Here is a 22,478-nt window from a genome sequence, read left to right as displayed (position 1 = left end):
ACAGCATTGTTTTAGAGGTAAAAAACATTCCCAACTTTTTTTCTGGGAAAGTTAGAACAGCTAAAGTAAGTGAGAGTTTTCATTTATTGAGTACTTTATTTTTATTTGACACTGTGTAAAAAACATGTGGGTGCATGATTTTACTTAATCTTCCTACAAACCAAATTAAGTAGGTACTCTTATTATGCTTAATAAAAGGGGGTGAACCCAAGGCACAAAAAGATTCAGTGATTCATCCAAAGGTATCCAGCTACTAAATCATACATCTCAGATTCACACCTAAAATTTTCCTGACTGTAAAACGTTTGCCTATAATCTAAGGTGCTTCCCGGAGTTAGAACCCTCGAGACGGGTGCATCACAGTTATTAGACAACTTCATGATTAGGCAATCCCGCCATACCTGACAAACTTCATTCATCTCATTCTCTTCCCTTGATCCATTCTTAAACTGATTTTGTTTTTAGAATACTTGCCCAGCGGACGACAGAGTAATACAGGTGGCAGCAGCGCTTCGTCCTTACCTTTCAACGGGTGTCACAGAGGCTGAGGCGGAGGCGGTTGTCCCTCCCTCACACTGGTGGCCACACGGGAAGCAGTTCAGAAAGCAGTTGGGAAACAGAAAGGGGCTGCATTTCTAGCAGTGCTAATCAAGAAGTGAGAGAGAAAGGGACTGCGACTGGGGTTGAACAGATAAAGGTGCTGGAGAATGATGAACAGAGAAACCTTACAGAAAGTTAGAAGAAATAAAAAGCCTCTGGCTGTGAAGCGGCGGGCGGAGGCGTGGTGTGGCGCGGTGGGGCACTGCTCAGGTCCAGGGGTGGTGGTTTGGGGTCTGGGATCTTCCACCCGCGTGCCAGGCCTGGAGTGCCCAGAGCCACTGGACCTCGGGGTTCGTGGTGCAGCTGGAGAATCCTGCGCCTGTGCCCTGGTTCCTGGGATTCGCGGCGGGTGCCTGGAACTCTGGAGCTGTGGTAGTGGCTGGTGACCTGCAGGTCTGGGTAGTGGCGAAGGGCGCTGGTGCTTCCCCTACGCCCCCTTCAGGCCCTAGAGCTGTGAGCAGCAGAGTAAAATGAGGAGTCAAGTCAACCTGCGCCAGTACTGAAGGGAAGTGGATGGAAAGGACTGGGGACAGAAAAGGAGCCAAGGAAGACTCTCAAAGACACAGCACAGTCTTAGGTAAGCAAAAGGTGAGGAGCAGGTATGTCTCAGGCACCTCGGGTCCTGAGCCCTCAGCTTAGCCTGAGGGATGGGGGGGATTTTTTATTGGGAAGCAATTGAGAGAGGCTGCAGATGTGTGGAATTAAGGATTTAAATTGCTTAGAAGAAAAGAACGCTTGAGGCAAAAGTGTTTTTCTAAATTTTCATAGCGTGGTAGAACTCAGGGTACATTTTTAGGCTGGTCTGCAGTTGGCTCTTTCAAACAAAAATGAAGACTGAAATCGTGACTTACAGGGAAAGAATTTAATGAGACAGTGATTTTTATTTGTATATCCCATGAAAATAATTCACAGCATGAATATGATAAATATAATATATAATGTTAATATAATTAATATAATAAAATAAATATAATTATATCTTGATAAATACAATAAGAAAAGTATTTGATAAGATTAAACTTTCTTGAGTAAAAATGCTCAGAAAACTGCAAGTAGAAAGGAACATTCTTCATCTGATAATGAACATCTATAAGAAACTAACAGATAATTTTCTAATTAATAATAAAACACTTTTTTTTTACTAAAATGGGGAACAAGATAAGGACAGCTCTCTCCTAGGACAATCGATTTATATTAAGTAAAAAAATAAAAATAGAAAGCATCAAGATGGGAAAGAAAGAAGTAAAATTACTGGTTTTGAAAGAGGGCATAATTTTATATAGATCATCCTTTGAAATCTACAAAAAAAATATCCCTGCAAACAATAAATAAGATAATGGAGTCATGAGCAATACTGTAACCTTACAAGTGTTTATGCTATAGTCTTTCCTATAAGCCAGCCTCCAGCCTTTGTCACAGACCGGAGGTGCCAGGTCACCCATAATGCCACCAGCCCTACAGACAACACCAATGCCATGGAGTAACAGTGAGTCATCACAGGTGACTATGCTATTCAGTCAGCTTTTAGTAATGCAGATTCAATCCAAATCTATAATAACCTGATAACAATAATCACTCAGAAACAATCAGCAATAATATTTCACAAGAGAATTGGCTGATAATGAACCTGAATCCCAAGAGTTCAGATCAGGTCCAGTTCCAGGAGTCAGCTGGTCAGTATCTTGCAAGGCAGAGTCTACTATGGTGGCTTCAGAGTGAGCTACAGCAGGGTCGATTGGAGCAGTGGAGTGTCTCTCAGAGTCTCAGATCCTTTCAGCTATCTCAGCTCCTCTCTACTGTCTGAGCTGTCTATTAGAAAGCTTTTGCTTTTATACTGTTGTATGATACAATGTTGGATTAGCCTCTGATTAACACATGTTGCTTTGTGCCACCTTGATAAGCACATGTTGATTATGTCAGTCTACTGTCCATGCTCTGAGATGGTGGTGTTACCCTTCAGATAAACACATGTTGTCTACCACGTTGTACTGCAGAGGGTTTGCATCATACCTCTCAGTCATTGCTCTACTGTGCATGCTCTAAATATGGCTTCCCTCAATGCCATCTTAGTTAACTAGACTGATACCATCTTAATTCTGTCCTGCTCTCCACACATGGAATATGAGGTCAACATACAAAACTCAATTATAATTTCATACAGTTTTAGTAGAGATTTGGAAAGTGAAATTTGTTAGAAATATGATTTAAAATAGCACAAAAAAAATCAAATATGAAAGCATAAATCCTTTGAAAGATGTACAAGATATCTACTGCGAAATTTACAAAACACTGCTAAGTAAATGAAGGAATATTCCATGTTTATGGATTGGCAAACTCATTGTTAAAATACCTATTTTCCACAAACTACAGAGTTTATGGCTTATGGGCTCCATAGGTTATAGAGTCCATATATTTCATGCAATCCCAATCTAACTCTCAGAAAGAATTTTCAAAGAAATCATTTCTAAAATTTATGTGAAAATAATCTAGAATAATCAGAACAATCTTGAGAAAACAAAGTTAAAGAACTTACAATGACTTGAAGTTTTATAATAAAGCAACAGTAGTCAGTATGATATTTGCATGAGCCTATAAACAGAAAATAATAAAGTAGATAATAGACCCATACATACATAATCTATTGGTTTTTGACCAAAGCATTATTTCAATTCAATGGGTAAAGAAAAGTCTTTCACAAATGTTGCTGAACAACTGGATATCTCTATAGAAAAAAAAGTGAACTTTGGCCCTTACCTCATTCTATGTACAAATATTAATTTACCATGCATCATGGACCTAAGCCTAAAATCTGGAACCACAGCCCTGTCTAGAGAGCTCAGTTGGTTCGAGCATCGCCCCATACACTGAAAGTTTGCAGGTTCGATCCCAGGTCAGGGTGCATACAGGAGGCAACCAACTGATGTTTCTCTCACACAAATCAATGTTTTTTCTCTCCCTTCCTCTAAAATTAAACTGAAAAATCCTCAGGTGAGGAATTTTTTTTAAAGCTGGAATCATAAATATTTCCTAAAAATACATAGGAGACTATCTCCATAACCTTGGAGTGGGTAAACAAAAAAATAATTTGCTGGGATACAGAAAGCACTGACCATGAAAGAGAAATTGAGAAATTGGATATCATCACAATTAAAAATGTCTGATAATCAATTGCACCATTTAAAAAATGAATAGATAAGCCTGGAATATATCTCATCTTACATCTACCTGAAGAGGACCTTGTATCCAGAATATAAAATAATCTCTATACATCAACAATATCTTCATAGAACCCAACACAATTTAAAAATGTGCAAAAGATTTTACCTTCAGAGTATGATGTTTGAATGACCAACAGAAACATGAACAAGGCTCAGCATCATTGATCATCAGAGAACTGTAATTAAAATCATGAGATCCATTTAACATCCACTAAAGTAACAAAAATAAGAGGAAAACTGACAGTACCAATTATTGGTGAGGAGGTAGAGCAACAGAGGTCTCAGATGTAACTTCAGGAAATGTAAAATGGTACAATTAGATTGCAAAACAATTTATCAATTTCTTAAAATTTTAGATATATATCATGACCACTCCTAGGAATTGAACCAAAAAAAAAATCCCAAAATATATGTCCACAGTAGCCATATTCATGATAGCTATAAAAGGGAAAACCCGTATATCCATCAACAGAGGAATGGTTAGACAATCTGTTGGGTAGGCATACTATGGAAACCAACTCAGTAATACAAAGAAACAAACTACTCACAAATACAAAATATGGGTGAATCTCAGAAATTGTGTTCATTGTATGGAAGTCTCGAGTCACAATGATGTTTGACTTTACTGATGTGAATTTCAAGATGTGACAAATCTAATCCATGGAGACAGGAATCAAAACACTGTCTGCCTTAGAGGTAGGAGGAAACTTTATAAGATAATGAAAATATTTCTATCTTGTTTGGCATGATAACTACACAGATGTGTAATTGTAAAAACTTAGGATCTGAATTTTATTGTATGCAAATTTAACTCAATTAGAAATAATTCTTTGTGTTTGTATAATTCACAAAACTTTTCACCATAATTATAATACAGACACTCAACAGGTTGTGGCTGAATTCATTTTATTCACACTACCTTGTGTAGTAGGTGAAGAGCTCATTACTCTCACCACACAGATGAATAAATAGAGAGGCTGGTGCTGCTGGTCTCAGAAGCCAGGTAGCCTGACAGGTCCGTGACCTCTCTCTGAGTGTGTACTTTGGAGCCATGAGTTGTAGGAGCTGAGAAAGCCCTCAGAGGTCTTCTTTTCCATCCTCCCATTTTTCAGTTGCAGAAACTGAAGCCCAGATAGCCTAGGTGACCTGGGAAGTGGTGTGTAAATTTAGGAAAATGAATGATGAAGAAAAGAGTACAGCAATGTCAGTTTTTCCCAAGTCTAGCCCTTCTGGGTGTCTCTGGAGTGTTTCCCTCTTCCTTCCAAGCTCCTGTTACAGAGTGCAGCCAAGAGGGAGGACCCCAAATAGGCATTTGAAATAGGGTCCAGAACTCAAGGTGTCCAGATGATTTTAAGGTGTCTTCACCCCTTCCCCTACAGGCGCACAGAGCAAGAACATGCAGGGCAGCTTTGCAGCTAATCCATGGCATGGTCATTTAGCATACCTATAGCCTTTGGCTGGTCACTTAGATATGCTAAATAGCTATGGCCATGCTCAAGGCCAGGGAGATGGAAAGGGACTTCCCCCCCAAGATGGGACCTGGGAGACATGTCCCCTGAGTTACAGCACCTGCGTGGGAGCTGGGAGAAGATTGGCTCCATGACATGGGGTGACACCTGCCCAGACCCACGATGGCGACAAGAAAAGCTGGAGAAGACAGCAGATTGAGGGCAAGTGTGCCCAAGTGTAGGAGGAGTCGGAAATGGGGCTGCAGAAGAAGACTGGCATGGGGGATTAAAACCCAGACACGGCAGCCATTGAGAGAGAACCACGTGGCCTGGACAGAATGGGGACTCTCCCTTCCCACAGCCCTGAGAGAGGGAGAACCACGCGGCCTTGACAGAGTGGGGACTCTTCACTCCCGTGGCCCTGGGAGAGAGAACCACGCGGCCTGGACAGAGTGGGGACTCTCCCCTTCCCGCAGCCCTGAGAGGAAGAACCAAAGGACTGCCTGAGCCATGGACTTCTATTTCCTTTCCTGAGATACGGTACTCTGGACTGGGCAAAGGGGGAAGGAAGGAAGGACTGTGTGTTTGTGGGTGTTTTTTAGGGACTTTAGGATTTTTGATAAAGACATTAGGTCATTACTTTAAGTTTGTATAGCATTAAATAAACATTTCCTTTCCTTTTCACAAATCTCTGGCATTGAGAGACGTCTTGCCTAGGGTGGTGGACATAATGGACGCGGGGTCTTCTTTCAATAATAGTATATCGTCCCAGGCACCCCCTTGTTTGTTCTGTAACACTCCCACAGTGTACTCTAAATCCCTAAAGTAAGGAAGGAGTGTGCCTTACCTGCATATTTCCCTTTATAGACCTTCTTCTCCATGCCCTTCCAGAGAGATACTCAGCATATGTTTATAAAATGTACATGTTTGCTAAATACTTGCAAAGGAGCTTATAATGTAAAGAGTTAAAATATATTTAAATACCATATGATCTCACCTTTATTAGGAACCTAAACAACAAAACAAACAAGCAAAATATAACCAAAGACTGAAATAGAGAACAGGCTAACAGTGACCAGAAGGGAGAGGGGCGGAAATTTCAGGGGAAAAGGGTACAGAAGCAAGTATAAAGGACACATAGACAAAAATTAGGTGGTGGGGTGGAAAGGGGAGGGAGGTGGGGAGTACTAGGGGGGTAGGCTGGGATGGGAATAAAAGACAGAAAACTGTACTGGGACAACAATTAAAATTTTTTTTAAAAGCTAAAATATATATATTTAAAGATAAGAAATGTGGGTCAAATAGAAAACAAAAGAATTATGGAGACAGGGAAGAGATTATTATACATTCCTTATTATGATTTCCTATATACTTGCTGTAGAAAGATCACAAATTTGGCTCTATGCTTTTGAGAAACTAATGTGGCCCTGGCTGGCGTAGCTCAGTGGATTGAGCATGGGCTGCGAACCAAAGTGTCGCAGGTTCGATTCCCAGTCAGGCCACATACCTGGGTTGTAGGCCAGGGCCCCCAGCAACCACACATTGATGTTTCTCTCTCTCTCTCTCTTTCTCCCTACCTTCCTTCTCTAAAAATAAATAAATAAAATCTTAAAAAAAAGAAACTAATGTAAAAAGGAAAATAAAATCAGGTCCAATATGCCTTGTGTCCATAAATCAATAACACACCTTTCATTCGAGGTGGGTGGAGAAGCAGAAATGAAGGCACATCTATTCTGATAGTGGGGCTGGAGAGAGATGATTCTTTCGAGGTCATCATTGAGAGAGGACATGGAATACAATCCATGTTACAAGAAACATCATGAAGTATCATAACAACTGCCACTATTTATTCCTTTCTTACTCTGAAGCAAATACTAGTACTTTTTTTTCATTTGATTAGCACAGAAATACAAAAACTTTTTGTTATGATCATTCTCATTTTACCTAAGGTAACTACGTTTTAGATAATTTAACTTGCTCATGATTACATAGCTGGTTTATTCTAAAAGATGTTAACCAATCAACTATACCACATCCTTTTCATTGACTAATTTTTGAGTAACAAAAAAAATCAATAGAGGATAATGGGGGGGGGCATTGAGGAACATGTATGAGGGACACATGGACAAAGCCAAAGGGAGTGGGTTCAAGGGTGGGAAGTGGGGATGGGTGGGGCGGCAGGGCATGATGGGATGAAAATGGAGACAAATGTACTTGAACAATAAAAAAAATCAAATGTCACACACAAAAGTATGATAATCTACCAGAGAAGGGTAAGAAGATTTAGCAAATAAAGATACAGGATGCCCAGGAAAATTTGAATTTCAGATCAATTTCATATGAAATTTCATTCTCTGAATTGAACTTTCACTTTACCCAGCAATCCTAATCCAAGAAGTGTAGATTTAGATTATAGGATATCTAGAGAGATGGGTAATTATAATTCCTTTAGGCAACTTTTGAGAAATAAGGTTTCTTTCCAGACAAGATCTTGCATGGTATTGAATGCAGTGACTTCAAGATTACACTTCCTGTCAAGGGTCTGCAGTATAGTATTTTGCAGGGAGGGGGGGTTGGGGGCCAGTTAAATACAAAATCATACAATTTATTAAGCAGCTTAACTGAGGGTAGAGCCTCCATCGACTTGCAGAATCTGTACTCTGACAGGACTCCCTGCTGAGGGGACACTCTGCCTTAGCTCTGGGTCCACTGATGAGCTCTGTGGCCCCTGAGGGCGGGTGAGTGAACTCCAGGGATGTTCTGACAGGAACAGCCTAGACTGTACAAATTAGCTTTAGTTTATCAAAACAGTTCTGTCAAAATGTCCTACTAATTTCACAGAAATATGGCAACAAATGAAGTTTCTGAAATTAAAAGTTTTTTTAATTGAAAGATATAAGATATATTGATATGGTCATTGCAGATTATTATAATGATAGCTATCATTACAAGGCCACTGTAGCACAAGCACAAGATAGAACAGTACAAATATTTTAAAATGTTAAAATCTAAATGACATGTCAAATGCTTTTATCATGATGTTAGGTATAAAAAATATAAAAACTACACACTATGTAATCTCAGTATATAAATGGTATGTTTAAATATGAATTATTTTTTAAAAGCAAATACATAATCTTAGGATTATAGATCCATGAATTATTTTTGCTATTTTCTTGTTTTATACCTTCTATTCTGTAATTTTTATAGTGAGAAAAAGATTTCTAATAAAAATAACAATATATGAAATAAATTTTAGAACTGAAGCAAACTAGATTATAATGGTGATTGAGTAAGGTACTCCAACAAAATAGGCAATATTGAGATGATAAAACTAAGCCCTGATCAAATAAAATATGATAAATTCTGGCATGTGAAACAAGATTTACTACCAGTGTTCTGGTCAAAGGAATCTGAGTGTTCTTCCAGCTAACATAAAAGTTGAACTCTAAAATTTTGAATTTGATATCTAAAATGTAGAATATTGATAAGGAATAAGGAGAGGGCAATCAGAAAGAAAGAAAAAGAGAAAAAGATCACAGTGAAAAGATCACAGACCACAGTGGAGAAAGACCAGCAAAGGAGAAAGGGGAGGAAAGGTTGGATAGAGAGAAGGGGATTGAGGGTAAAAATTTGGAAGCATTTTGTAATCATACAGAATCAGGAAAATGGAAGTAAAGTTTCAAGATAAAAATTCTCTTGCCCTTCCTACTTCTCAAGGCCCAACTCTCACTGTCTAGCACAGTGGTATAATCCAAGTAGGAGAAGCCCCAGTTACAAAGTCTGGTGCATCAACACACCCACATAGGCCCTACTGCTCCTGTGCATTTGAAGAAGCCAGAATGCAGGTCTTTCTTGGAAGTCTGTTTGGTACAGGCATGTGGTACCTCACATGCTTCCAGAATCTGGAGTTCAGGGACCGCTTGTTGGCCACATGGTCTTCCCTCCACTTGATGGTACCCTGCACTTTTACCAGGTGCTGGAGGGAATCTGGAAGCCCAGCAAGCTGCAGTCTACCTGGCTCACTCAGAGCCTCCATTTCAATCAGAATCGCCTTGGAGTCGTCCTGGATGAGGGCACGGTGCAAGGCGATCTCCTGCTCATAGGTAAACTCCTTGCCATATACAATCTGAGGCGTCAGGATAAAAATGTACCGCCGACTTTTTCGGATGTTGGTTTCCACCGCAGTAGCCATATCTAGTAATCAAAGACATGGAGAAGATTTCCTGTTGTTGCATTTTTAAGTCTAATGCTTTGATCATAAATGTATTGAAACTTTTAAAAATTGTGATTGTTATAATCTGGTGTAAGATCTTGACACTATCAATTCACTTCTTTGGAAAAGGAGAAATGTTATATCTTACCCCTTTCACTGTGAGATAAGAGCCAAGGCCCTGTTCTTTCCCAGGCATGTCAGTCCTAACTAAAGCAAGATACTTCCAGTTAAATTCAGGCTCATTAGTTACATATTATTTTTTTAAAGATTAGTTTACAAGTTTTCAAAGTGTTCAGAATTTTCACTCTCATATTAAAGACTGCAAATGGAGGAACCCTTGTTCTTCTCAACTAACTAATGTCTCTAGGAAGTCCTAGATCCTCTTCATTTCCCCCCATTCTGTTTTAGAAGCTGCTTTAATCCGGACAAGAAAAATCTTAAGGGAGATGAATCCCTTTGGCAAGTCAGTGTTTATAAAGCATCAGCTCCATAGTGATTTTAACTAACTTCTGAGCAGACTCAGAAAAACATGTAAAATGCCCAGATATCACTGCCAGGAGGTGATAGCTTGATTAAGGAAACCCAACCATGAACAAAACAACTCCAGTTATCCTTAGAGAGTGGTGGCTAAAAGATGGCCTATTTATTTAGGCTGAAATAAGGAAGTAAATGTTAAATAGAGCCCAATAAAGCCCCCTTGGGTCAGTCAGGATGCTAACAAAAACTTGGCACATTCTAAAGGACTGATGAAAGAGTTTAATGAAATGAGAAATTTACGAAAGTTTTCATGATGTGGGCAGAGCTCAGGGAAATCAATAAGAGATGGTACAGAATCCCACAACTGGTAATATCAGGGAGACATTATACCCTCCACTGTGCAAGGGAGGAAGTAGTTATGAAATCCAAGGAGTGTAAAGGACTGAGGAAAGCCAACTGACAGAAACCCTGATCCAGGAGAGAGAAGTGCAACTACCCTGGCAACTTCACCCAGAAGGGGCAAAGGATGTGCCCGCTCCTCTCCAGAACTCCTGACAGTGCCTCCCTTTGGCCAAAACCAACATGGAGCAGAGGGCAAGGGAGGATAGATTCCATAACGACCAGCCACCCAGGGCCACTGTGTAAAAGGGGTTACAGAGTAGATTTGAAGGAACAGATAGAAGGTAACTAGCATGGGAAGAAATATACTGCATCAGTCAGACAAAAACTTTTTCCTACGGGAAAAGTAAAGTCTGGTGTTGTTTTGTTGGATTTTATTTTACTTCAATTGAGGTAATCAGAGGACATACTTGAGGAGGGTGAAGTGAAAAACCTTTCCACATGAAAAACAACACCAAAAAGGCAGCATAAGCTTGAGCCTCAGTGAGCTAGCATTCTTGTTTGACTGGGAAGAGGTATAACTAGAAATAGTGTGACATCACTAATAGCTAGAGTCTCTGCAACTTCTTGAGCAGATGTGTAATATGAAAAGAGCATTTGAGTGCCATGACTCCTGACTCTCTGCTCTCATGGTAGCCAGTGGGGATAGCTGGAAAAGAAGAGACCCTCAATTACTTAGATTACGGTTTCCTGAATTATACATTTTATGAGTCTCCCAAGCCATTAGTAGGTTATTAACATTGCTTGAATATTCCAGTATAAACCAAATTCACCTGTTGTGTGTTCCTTTTAATCCATAGGCATGTGAATCCTTCCTTTCAGTAGGAATGCCAGTTTAAACCCACGGTTTACTAAACATTAACTTTATTGGACTTATGTTCCTAATGTCCCTCCCTAATTCACATTCCAAATGCTTCCTGGTGTCTGAGGAATTTGAGAAAGATAAGGAGAGCTCATAGGCATGTGTCATAAATATAGAGGGAAGATAAGAACGACTACTGAAGTGCTAGAATTGTGACACAACTTGTAAAAGTACATAAAATCAGCTGGCAATATTAAGAAACAGGAGACACAGTTTTAGTTGTTCTTGTGAGAATATAAATTTGCAAATGTTTCACCAACATAAGGAAAGTCATATAACACTATAAACATTTTAGAATTGCCTCTGGATGTTAGAACAGAATTCTTTGGTTGTATACTCAAATCTTCTATAGAGAATTAAGAAATATTGAGTAATCCTACTAGTGGACATGGGAAATAAAGTAGGGGCAGTGCCCTGCTAAATTCACATGCTAAGGATGCCTTATCCTGTCTTCACATCACTGACACTACTGTGAAGAGGCAACAAAGGGACAGGAGAAGCAAGGATTAAGTATCTCATTTTTCTGGAGAAATATTTAAAATCTCTGGTCTTAAAGCCTAGAAAAATGATTCTAAGTCATTATCCAATGCAGGGATAAGATCACCCATTGCTTAGCCTTCTGATGAAGTGAATTTCTGTTCCTGATGTATGTTGATAGTGTTACCTTCTCCAGGTAGCAAATCTCTCCCATGAATGCATAAGTTATAGCCACATTTATTTTCAAGAACATCAGGCAGAATCTGGTGAACAAAGTAGTCAACAGAACTGGTTGCTTCTGGACTATCTTTGTGGTTCCATGGATAGATAACATAAGCATCATAGATCTTCCCATCTGAAAATGAGAGCAAGTACAACTTTATTCCTTGGTTCTATAAAAATTATTATTTATCACCAAGTTTTATGGTTAGTAGTGATGATATTCCAGCACTCCAAATATTCTAGAATCTAGAGATGATGATAATAGTCTATGACCACAAAATATCATCAGAAAATTGATCTTAATCCCAAAGTTGTCCCTTTTATTGCCCCAGACTGAATGGTACAGAACAGGGAAGAACCTGTACAGGTTAGTTCAAACCATATTGTTACATTTAATCAGACTGTATTAACAAGTGTTGTTCACAATGTCATCATGATATTGCCTAGCACTAACAATATACCAAATCCTGCAAGTATGTAGTAAGTGCTTTGATGATCAACTATTCAAAAGATAAAGGGAGGACAAAAAAGTGATGATTATTATTATGAAAAGAAGTAAAATAAGGAGAAGAAAGATGGTAGAAGAATGAATAGAAGTCACACTGATCTCCCAGGACCAATCTGGAATTACAACTCAATTGTGGAGAAACCACTCAGAAGAAACAACTGAGCAATAGCCAGAGAGAAGTATGTAACTTCGGACATACAGAACCAGCTTCGGCACAACCCATCTGATAGGGAGTGCAGTGGAGACTCGAGAGGGCTGGCTGGATACCCACAGGTGGCAGCACTGGTGGGATAAAGCAGCCAGTTGGATACCCTAGAAAAGTTTGGGGTCTAAACCCTAGCTCAGATTCCCAGCCTAGACCACCAGAGCCCAAAAAGTACACATATAACAACCAGTTGTAAAAAGTGGCAGGGTTGCTCTCTGACAAAGATAGACAGTTGAAGACACAAGGGACATTTAAAGGGCCAACACACAAATCTTCATTTGCAGCCACTTACCTGGGGGCACCAGCAAATGTGGGGACAGAGTGGGTTGGAGACGCCTGAGGAGAGACAAGGTGGGGGCAAGGGGGTGGGGAGTATAAAGCCTTGGGGAAAGAACTGAGAGAGTAGCTGTGGGAATCCCGAGGAAGAATCATCCCCCAGGTGGCAGCAGCTTTTGTGCTCAGGCAGATCACTTCCCTCTGAGTGGCAGTAGCCTGAGGGGAAATAATAGCCCCAACCTCAGGAGGGTCTCTGCCCTGGCCCTTTGTTGCTTAAGCCTGACTGCTGAGTCTTAGTGACCAGATGAACAACCGAAGGAGACAGCCAGAGACAGTAGATCACTAGCAAAGGTGGGACAGAGTGGACTAGAGAGGCTAGAGGAGAGACGGGATGGAGGCTTTGGGGAGAGAACTGAGAAAGTAGCCACGAGTACTGAGCCCACCCCCATAAGCAGCAACCATCCTGCTTAGGCAGACCACTCCTCTCTGAGCAGCAACAGCCTGAGGGGAAACAATAGACCCACTATGGAGGGGATCCAGCATGGAGCTTAAATCTGACTGCTGAATACAGAGTGACCAGATTAACAATTGAAGGAGACAGCCAGTGATAGCAGATCATTGGAAGTATGGAACAGGCTGCCTAAGGTCAGACAGGGTGAACAGCTGACATCACCTGAGGCAGATACAAGAGGTAAATACAAGAGGCTACCAAGACAAAAACCACTATGTTTTTCTTCATGATTTGTGATGTTTTCTTTCCTACATATTATAACATTCATTTCTTGTCCAGTGAGTTTATATATAATGTTACTAGATTTTATACTATACTATATTTCAATTCACATATTTTGCCCCTGCCTGCTCTTAGCCCATTTTACCTTCCTCTTTCCTTGCAATATTTTCATTTCAAATTTGGTTTTCTTTCTAGCTACAACTTATTTCCATTTCACACTCTTACTATTTCTCCCCTATCTAGACACTCAAAACGAATTCTCTTGCCAAGGGTCATTTCACATTCTTTTGCCCAGCTCCTAAAATACACATTTTCTCTCTACACTTTTAACAAACTTTGCTAGCTGGTTGTGGGTAGCATAGTAGTTGTTGCATTGTTTTTTCAAGGTTATCTCTAGAGCTTCACTAATTCTGTGTTTCAAATAACAAGTTATACTGGACCCCTCTCCTAGTACTTTTTTTTAGTTTTTTTTAAGATTTTATTTATTTATTTTTTAGAGAGGGAAGGAAGAAGAAAGAGAGAGAGAGAGAAACATCAATGTGCAGTTGCTGAGGGTCATGGCCTGCAACCCAGACATGTACCCTGACTGGGAATAGAACCTGCGACACTTTGGTTTGCAGCCCGAGCTCAATCCACTGAGCTACTCTAGCCAGGGCCATATTTTTTGGGAGGGGGCCCAAATTTTAATAATGCCATCTTAGCCTGTTTTTTCTCTCTTTACTTTTTTCTTTCTTCTATTTCTCTTACATCCTGCCCTTTTATTTCTCTTTATTCTCTTTTTTCCCTTCCTTTCCTTTACATCCCAAACTTTAATTTTTCCCTCACTTATTCTGCTTTTTGTTCCTCTTAGTATTTCCTTTCCCTCTGTCATTATAAAATCACTTTCCATTCCTCTAAACATCTCTTAGAATTTTCTTTTTTTCTTTTTTCCCCTCTTATTCCCATACCACTTACATTAACTTTAGGTCACTTGTTGTTAATAGTACTCCACTGGATCTTTCTCTCCAGTTTGGCTGCTATATTTTTATTAATTATTTAATATTTTCCCTCCTTTTTCTTTCTGTCCCACTTTATTTTATTTTATACCATTTTAATTTATGTTTAAACTTCATACTACACATGCTTCCCTTCTCATACTGCATTCTACACTCTTCATTCCCTTTCTTTATTCATGAGATATACTTTACATACTCTCATTCCATTGCTCCAACCCCCAACTCTTATTAGTGCTCCTCCCTCTACCTTCTCAAAATCATTTCTCTTTCAGTAGGTCATCTCATATCCACTCTCTTTTCTTATAGAGAAAGTCTTAATCTCATTACAACGTCATTACTACTGGTTCATTTGCTATTGATAGTGGGATTGGGGGGAGATATTCTTGTGAGTGTGGATTTGTTTCTTGGGCTCTGTGGTTTTGTTCAGGCAGCACCTGACAATAGCACACAAGACATGGTGGGCGAAGTGACCCTCAGTCAACCAGCAGCAGGGAAAGACCCATGAAAGAACAACTTAACAACAATCAAAACCTAATTACATACAGAAAACCAGAAACAATGGGAAGACAAAGAAACAACTCTCAATCAAAAGGAAAGGAAGACTCCCCAGAAAGAATGCTAAATGAAATACAGGCAAGTCAGCTATCAGATATTGAGTTCAAAACAATGGTCATAAGGAAGCTCAATGAACTCAGAGAGAATTACCAAAAACTATGAGGAAATTGTGAGGAACTTACTGCAAACTACATCAGCATAAAAAAAAACATAGAAAAAATCAACAAGGGCACAGAAGAAATGAAGACTACAATTCCTGAATTAAAGAACACAATAGAAAGAATCAAAAGCAGGCTTGATGAAGCAGAGAATCAAATCAGTGAGATGGAGGACAAAGTAGAAAAAACTCCCCTAAACAGCAAGAAAACGAAAAAGATTGAAAAAGAATGAAAAAGGGTTAAGGGTAATGCAGGACAACATGAAATGGAATAATATCCATACAATAGGGATACCAGAAGGAGGAGAAGAGGAGCAAGTGATAGAAAACCTGTTTGAAAAAGTAATGATGAAAAATTTCCCTAATTTGATGAGAGAAAAAGCCACACAGGTTCAGGAAGCAGAGAGGGCCCCAATCAAGGGGAACCCAAAGAGGCCCACTGCAAGACACAGCATAATTAAAATGGCAAAATTTAAAGACAAAGAAAGAATCTTAAAGACAGCAAGGGAGAAACAGGAAATAACATACAAGGGAGCTCTGATAAGACTAGTAGCTGACTTCTCAATGGAAATGCTACAGGACAGAAGAGATTGACAAGGAATATTCCAATTAATGAAAAACAAAGGCTTGCAAACAAGACTACTCTATCCAGCAAGTCTCTCAATTAAAATGGAAGGCAAAATAAGGAGCTTCCCAGACAAAAGAAAGCTAGAAGAATATATCTCCACCAACACAGCACTGCAAGATATGCTAAAGGGACTGCTTTAAGAAGAGGAAGAGAAACAGTGAGAGAGAAAGGAACAAAGGTACAAAGGGAGTAAAATGGCAATAAGTACTTATCAATAATAACCTTAAATATAAATGGATTAAATGTTCTAGTCAAAAGACATAGGGTAGCTAAATGGATGAAACATGACCCTTACACATGCTGCCTACAAGAGATCCACCTCAAAACAAAAGACCTACACAGACTGAAGGTGAAGGGCTGGAAAAAATATTCTATGTAAATGGACAGGAAAAAAAGCTGAGGTAGACATACTTATATCTGACAAAATAGACTTCAAAACAAAGGCCATAAAAAGAGACACAGAAGGACACTGCTTAATACTCAAGGGAAGAAACCATCAAGAAGACATAAACAATATACACATCCATGTACCCAACATAAGAGAACCCAAATAGATAAGAAACATTTTAGAGAACTTCAAGAAAGATATAGACAGCAACACACTTATACTAGGGGATTTTAACACCCCACTGTCAAAAATGGGTAGATCTTCCAAACAAAATATCAAGAAGGATATTGCAGAACTGAACAATGCCCTAGATCAAATAGACTTAACTATTATACATATAGAATCTTTCATCCCAATGAAAAAAAAATGCACATTATTTTCAAATGCACATGGAACATTTTCAAAGATAGACCACATGATAGGAAACAAAACAAGCCTCAAAAAATTCAAGAACATTGAAATCATATCATGGATTTTTTTTTTTTACTGCAAGTTACTGAAACTAGAAACCAACCCAAAGGAAAAAACTGAAAAACACTCAGACTCATGGAGATTGAAGAGCATGCTATTAAAGAATGAATGGGTTAAGAATGAGATTACGAAAGAAATCAAAAATTTCTGGAAATAAATGACAATGAACTCACAACAGTCCAAAACTTATGGGACACAGCAAAGGAAATCCTGAGATGGAAGTTCACAGCAATACAGGCCTACCTAATAAAGATAGAAACATTTCAAATAAACAACCTATACCTAAATCTACAAGAACTGGAGGAACAACAAAGACAGCCCAGAGCAAGTAGAAGGAAAAACCATGATCAGAGCAAAATTAAATGATATAGAGACTAAAGGAACAATTCTAAGGATCAATAAATCCAGGAGCTTGTTCTTTGAAAAGATAAACAAAATCAACAAAACTTAAGCAAACTCATCAAGAGAAAAAGAGAGAGGACCCAAATAAACACAATCAGAAACAAAAGAAGAGAGACTACAACTGATGCCACAGAAATACAAAGGATTGTAAGAAATTACTATGAAAAACTATATGCCAAGAAATTTGAAAGCCTAGGCGAAATGGACAAATTTCTAGAAAAATATAATCTTCCAAAACTGACTGAAGAACAAGCAGAAAGCCTGAACAGACCAATAACAGCTAACAAAATTGAAGCAGTAATCCAAAAACTCCCAACAAATAAAAGCTCTGGACCAGACAGTTTTACAGGACAATTCTACTTTGTGGAATTTCCTTCCTTCCATTTGAGGAAGAGCTAACCCCTATCCTTCACAGGCTACTTCCCAAGAAGATGGAAGACTCCCAAACTCTTTTTATGAAGCCAGCATCATCCTAATCCCAAAACCAAGTAAAGACATAAAAAAGAAAGAAAACTACAGGCCAGTATCACTGATGAACATAGATGCTAAAATCATCAACAAAATATTGGCAAATCACATCCAGCAATATATTAAAAAGATTATATGCAATGACCAAGTGGCATTCATCCCAGGGATGCAAGGATGGTACAATATTCATGAATCAATAAAATAAATACATCACATAAACAAAAGGGAAGACAAAAATCACATGATCATATGAATAGATGCAAAAAAAGCATTTGATAAGATATAGTACCCATTTATGATAAAAACACTTAGCAAAGTGGGAATAGAGGAAGCATTCCTCAACATAATAGAGGCCATATATTAGAAACCTGCAGCCAATATCATACTCAATAGGCAAAAACTAAAATCTTTCCCACTAAGATCAGGAACAAGACAAGGTTGTCCACTTTCACCACTTCTATTCAACATAGTATGGAAAGTCCTAGCCACAGCAAACAGACAAGAAGAAATAAAAGGTATCCAAATTAGAAAAGAGGAAGCATAACTGTCATTGTCTGAAGATGACATGATAGTGTACATAGAAAACCTATAGACTCCACCAAAAAAAACTACTAGATGTAATAAGTGAATTTGGTAAAACAGGGATACAAAGTCAATATTCAGAAATTGAAGGCATTTTTGTACAACAATGAAATATCAGAAACAAAAATCTGGAAAAGAATTCCATTTGCTATAGTAACATGAAAAATAAAGTACCTAGAAATAAACCTAACTTAGGAGGTATTTTACCTCCTTAGTTAGGTTGTGTAGAAAACTATACAACACTGAAGAAAGAAATTAAGGAATACACAAAAAAATGGAAGCATGTACCATGTTTATTGATTGGAAGAATAAGTATTATCAAAATGTCCATACTACCCAAAGCAATTTATAGATTCAATGCAATCCCTATTAAAATACCAATGGCATATTTCACAGATATAGAACAAACATTTCAAAAATGTGTATGGAACCTAAATGACTCCAAATAGCTGCAGCAATTTTGAGAAAGAAGAACAAAGTAGAAGGGATCACCATACCTGACATCAAACTATATTACAAGGTCACAGTAATCAAAACACTCTGGTATGGGCATAAGAACAGACACATAGATCAATGGAACAGAATACAGAGGCCAGAAATAAAGCCATGTCTTTATGGTCAATTAACATTAGACAAGGAGATAAAAACATAAAATGGAATAAAAATAGCCACTTCAACAAATGCTCTTGGGAGACCTGTGCAGGTACATTGAAAAAATTGAAACTCGACCATGAACTTACACCATACACAAAAATAAACTCAAGATGGACAAAAGACTTAAATATAAGTAGTGATACCTTAAAAGTTCTAGAGGAGAACATAAGCAGGAAAATCTCAGATGTTCCATGAAGCAATATTTTCACTAGTATGTCCACTAGAGCACAGGACATAAAGGAAAGAATAAACAAATGGGACTTCATCAAAATAAAAAGCTTCTGGATGGCTAAAGAAAACATTAGCAAAACAAAAAAGGAACCAAGTGTATGGGAAAATATATTTGCCAATGGCACCTCAAACAAGGGCTTGATCTCCACAATATATAACAAACGCACACAACTCCACTCCAGGAACACAAACAATCCAATGAAAAAATGGACAAAGGACCTGAACAGACATGTCTCCAAGGACATACATAGGGCCCAGAGACATATGAAACGATGCTCTTCATCACTAGCCATCAGAGAGATGCAAATTAAAACCACAATGAGAAACCACTACACACCAATCAGCCAATTAGCAAGGCCATGGTAAACAAATCAACAAACAAGAAATGCTGGGGAGGTTGTGGAGAAAAGGAAACCCTAGTGCACTGTGGGTGGGAATGTAAACTGGTGTAGCCACTGTGGAAAACAGTATGGATTTCCTCAGAAAACTAAAAGTGGAATTGCCTTTTGACCCAGCAATTCTACTGGTGGGATTATACCCTAAGAACCCTGAAACACTAATTCAAAAGAACCTATGTACCCCAATGTTCATATCAGCACAATTTACAATAGCCAAGTGCTGAAAGCAGCCTAGGTACCCATTAGTAAATGAGTGGATCAATAAACTATGGTACATTTACACAAAGGAATACTACATAGCAGAAAGAAAGAAGCTCCTACCTTTTGTGAAAACATGGATGGAACTGGAGAGCATTATGCTAAGTGTAGTAAGCTAGGCAGTGAAAGACAAATACCATATGATCTCACCTATAAGTGAGAACCTAAATAACAAAATAACCTAAATAAGAAAACAAACAAGCAAGCAAAATATAACCAGAGACATTGAAATTAACAACAAACTGACAGTAACCAGAGGGGAGAGGAGAAGGAAATAACATGGGGAAGATGGGAAAGAGTCATAAATGGATATGTATAAAGGACCCATAGACAAAGCCAAAGGGTGGTAGGATTGAGGGCAGGAGGTGGGGATGGGTATGAAGCAGGAATTAGTAGTGGGAAAATGGAGACAATTATATTCGAACATCAATAAAAAAAATTTTTTTAAAAGAATGTAAAATGAACAAGTCATGGATAAGGTATTCTGTGTTGAGAACAATCTCAATTTTATCTTTTGTTTTCCCCATGCTTCTCCTAGGGAAATCAAAATGTTAAAGGCTAATACTGGCAAAATAGTGGAAAATTTTAAGGGATCTAAATTTACAACAAATCCAATAATTCGCTTTAGTGGATTGGACCATATGGAATATCTAAACTCTATCTGTCACCAAATGAAAGAACAGTGTTCCCATTTAGCAGGCAGAACTGTCTTCTTTCATGTGCATAGGTGAGACTCTATGGATCATGGTTCCTGTATTACAATGGACTTAACCTCTTCACGTTTGGAAATTCGGAACAATAGAGTTAATGTTTTGAATTCCACACTGTTTACCAATATACATTTTCCAAAATGTGTAAACCTTTCTGGGTTTGGGGCAGTCTGTCACTGGGCTTCAGTTAGAAGCAATCCTATTAGGGAGGAAGTTTGAATTGTTGAGATGCATCTTAGAGCCACAAGAAGTGACAAGGCAGGACAAAGAACAGCCTCTGAGTGAACTCAAAGATTTACTAATTATATGCTGGTAAGCAAAAGGGAAGCTGGATTTTGTAGCACAGCTATTACGAGATTGCAACAAGTGACCAACAGCCATTATAGGACCTTTTCTTTTAAAGAACTTGAAACTTGCTACTTACCATTTCTAGTTTTGTAAGGTCTAGCTATGTCCCTCCAGAGCAGAACAACCTCAATCCAGAACACTTTCAGCATTATCATCATGATATTGATTAGCATTAACAATATGCCAAATCCTGCAAGTATGTAGTAGGTGCTTTGACGATCAACTATTCAAAGATAGAGGGAGGACAGAAAATGATCATCGTTATTATGAAAACAAAGTAAAATAAACAAATATATGGATGCTGGCTTCTACTGGGGGTACAAGGGATTCATTAACAGATGCTGACTTGGAACTGTCATGCTGCTCTAAGAATCAGTCAATGAACAGTTATTGAGCCCATATTATGTGTAAGGCACCAGGCGAGGTATTGTAGGAAATTCTTGGAGTGTACAAGACACAGAGACACATGTAAACCTAACTGAGATAGGAAATAAAGGCATGATTTTGACTGTCAGAGGTTTTTAGAATGAATGCTCACTCTGTGCTAGACCGGGCAATGAGGGCTTCCTGCAGAAGGAGGTCTTGAAGAACAGGTAAGATTCACATTGCTGGAAAAAAGAAAATGGATTACTTCTGGCAAGAGAAAATGCTGTGAACCCAAGGGCAACGATGGCGGTGTGTTTTCTGAGTAACTGGAGTGATCCAATTTGGGGAATGAATGGAAGAATCAGTAACAAAAGTAGGTCAGGGCTAGGTTTTGGCCAGAACTGAGGCTCCAGCTAAGGTATTTAGCCTTTATTCTGAAGGTCATGAAAGCTATTGAAGACTGTTGAGTGAGGTGTTAACAATGAACTAGGTTTTAAAGTAAAATTAATCTGATGGCAGTGGAAGGTTTGTTTCTGTGGAAAGGGACTTGGAGTAGAATGGGCGGGAGTGCTTGGAGTGAGAGCTGAAAAGGTCACAAACTCATCTAATAATGAAGAAGGAATGGATAAGCCCAATATTGGGGGTACTAAGGAGAAAGAATTAACAAGTCCTGGGAACTTGTTGAATCTGGAGTTGGTGACCTGGGGAAGTGGAGAAGAAACAGGAGCCATTTAAGCCTCTAAAGCTATCTGACAGAGAAGTCAAATTGCAAGATTCCAGTCCCACACATACCCCTTCCTTCTCTATGGTGAACATTCTTTAGCCATCACTGAAGTTTATCCTGTGCTTGTTCCTTCACATATGCAACAACTTGTATTATTAACTTCCCATCTTCAAGAACTTGTAACAGGTATGTATTGCAATACAAACTGAACATAAGAACTGAGCTCATTAATACTTTTTTGGCTGTTTTAAGTTTACTTGATTCTTTAGAATTGCTATCACATTTTACAAATAGTCCCACTTAATGATGCACATAAGAAGAATCTCAAATGAGAATTGGTTATATTGTTGTCTTTTGATTTTCATCTCAAATCTCAAAGCATGGGCTCCCAGGTTTGAGATAAAAAAGGACTGGCCCATGTTAAAAATTTCTCCAATTGATCTTCAGCTTCCTGAGTATGCAGCACTATGAGATCAAGAATGACCAAAATGAAGTGATTCAA

The 22,478-nt window shown here is 38.6% G+C and overlaps 2 protein-coding genes across 4 annotated transcripts in view; both read right to left on the bottom strand.

Moving 5' to 3' along the window:
- The window catches only part of IL18R1 (interleukin 18 receptor 1), a 44,570-nt gene extending 44,052 nt beyond the window's left edge, over nt 1-518 (bottom strand). The window contains 1 exon segment of the mRNA XM_045828708.1: nt 402-518. Coding sequence (XP_045684664.1) covers nt 402-415 — 14 coding nt within the window. The 5' untranslated portion in view covers nt 416-518.
- Nucleotides 519-4,864: 4,346 nt separating this feature from the next.
- The window catches only part of IL1RL1 (interleukin 1 receptor like 1), a 38,110-nt gene continuing 20,496 nt past the window's right edge, over nt 4,865-22,478 (bottom strand). The window contains exons 9-12 of one of the 3 annotated variants that reach the window (XM_045828710.1): nt 20,963-21,109; nt 11,885-12,052; nt 9,284-9,463; nt 4,865-4,964 (exon numbers count right to left, since the gene is read on the bottom strand). In XM_045828710.1, coding sequence (XP_045684666.1) covers nt 4,927-4,964; nt 9,284-9,463; nt 11,885-12,052; nt 20,963-21,109 — 533 coding nt within the window. In that variant the 3' untranslated portion in view covers nt 4,865-4,926. Of the gene's footprint in view, nt 4,965-8,032; nt 9,464-11,884; nt 12,053-20,962; nt 21,110-22,478 lie in introns of those variants that run through there. The other 2 variants (XM_045828709.1, XM_045828711.1) reach the window with 2 other exon arrangements.

Source organism: Phyllostomus hastatus, unplaced genomic scaffold (genome assembly GCF_019186645.2).
Source record: "Phyllostomus hastatus isolate PE091 unplaced genomic scaffold, TTU_PhHast_1.1 phas_scaffold_78, whole genome shotgun sequence".
NCBI classification, from domain to species: Eukaryota; Metazoa; Chordata; class Mammalia; order Chiroptera; family Phyllostomidae; genus Phyllostomus; species Phyllostomus hastatus.
The sequence above is the reverse complement of the archived record's forward strand: the minus strand, read 5'-3'. Positions and strand labels throughout refer to the sequence as shown.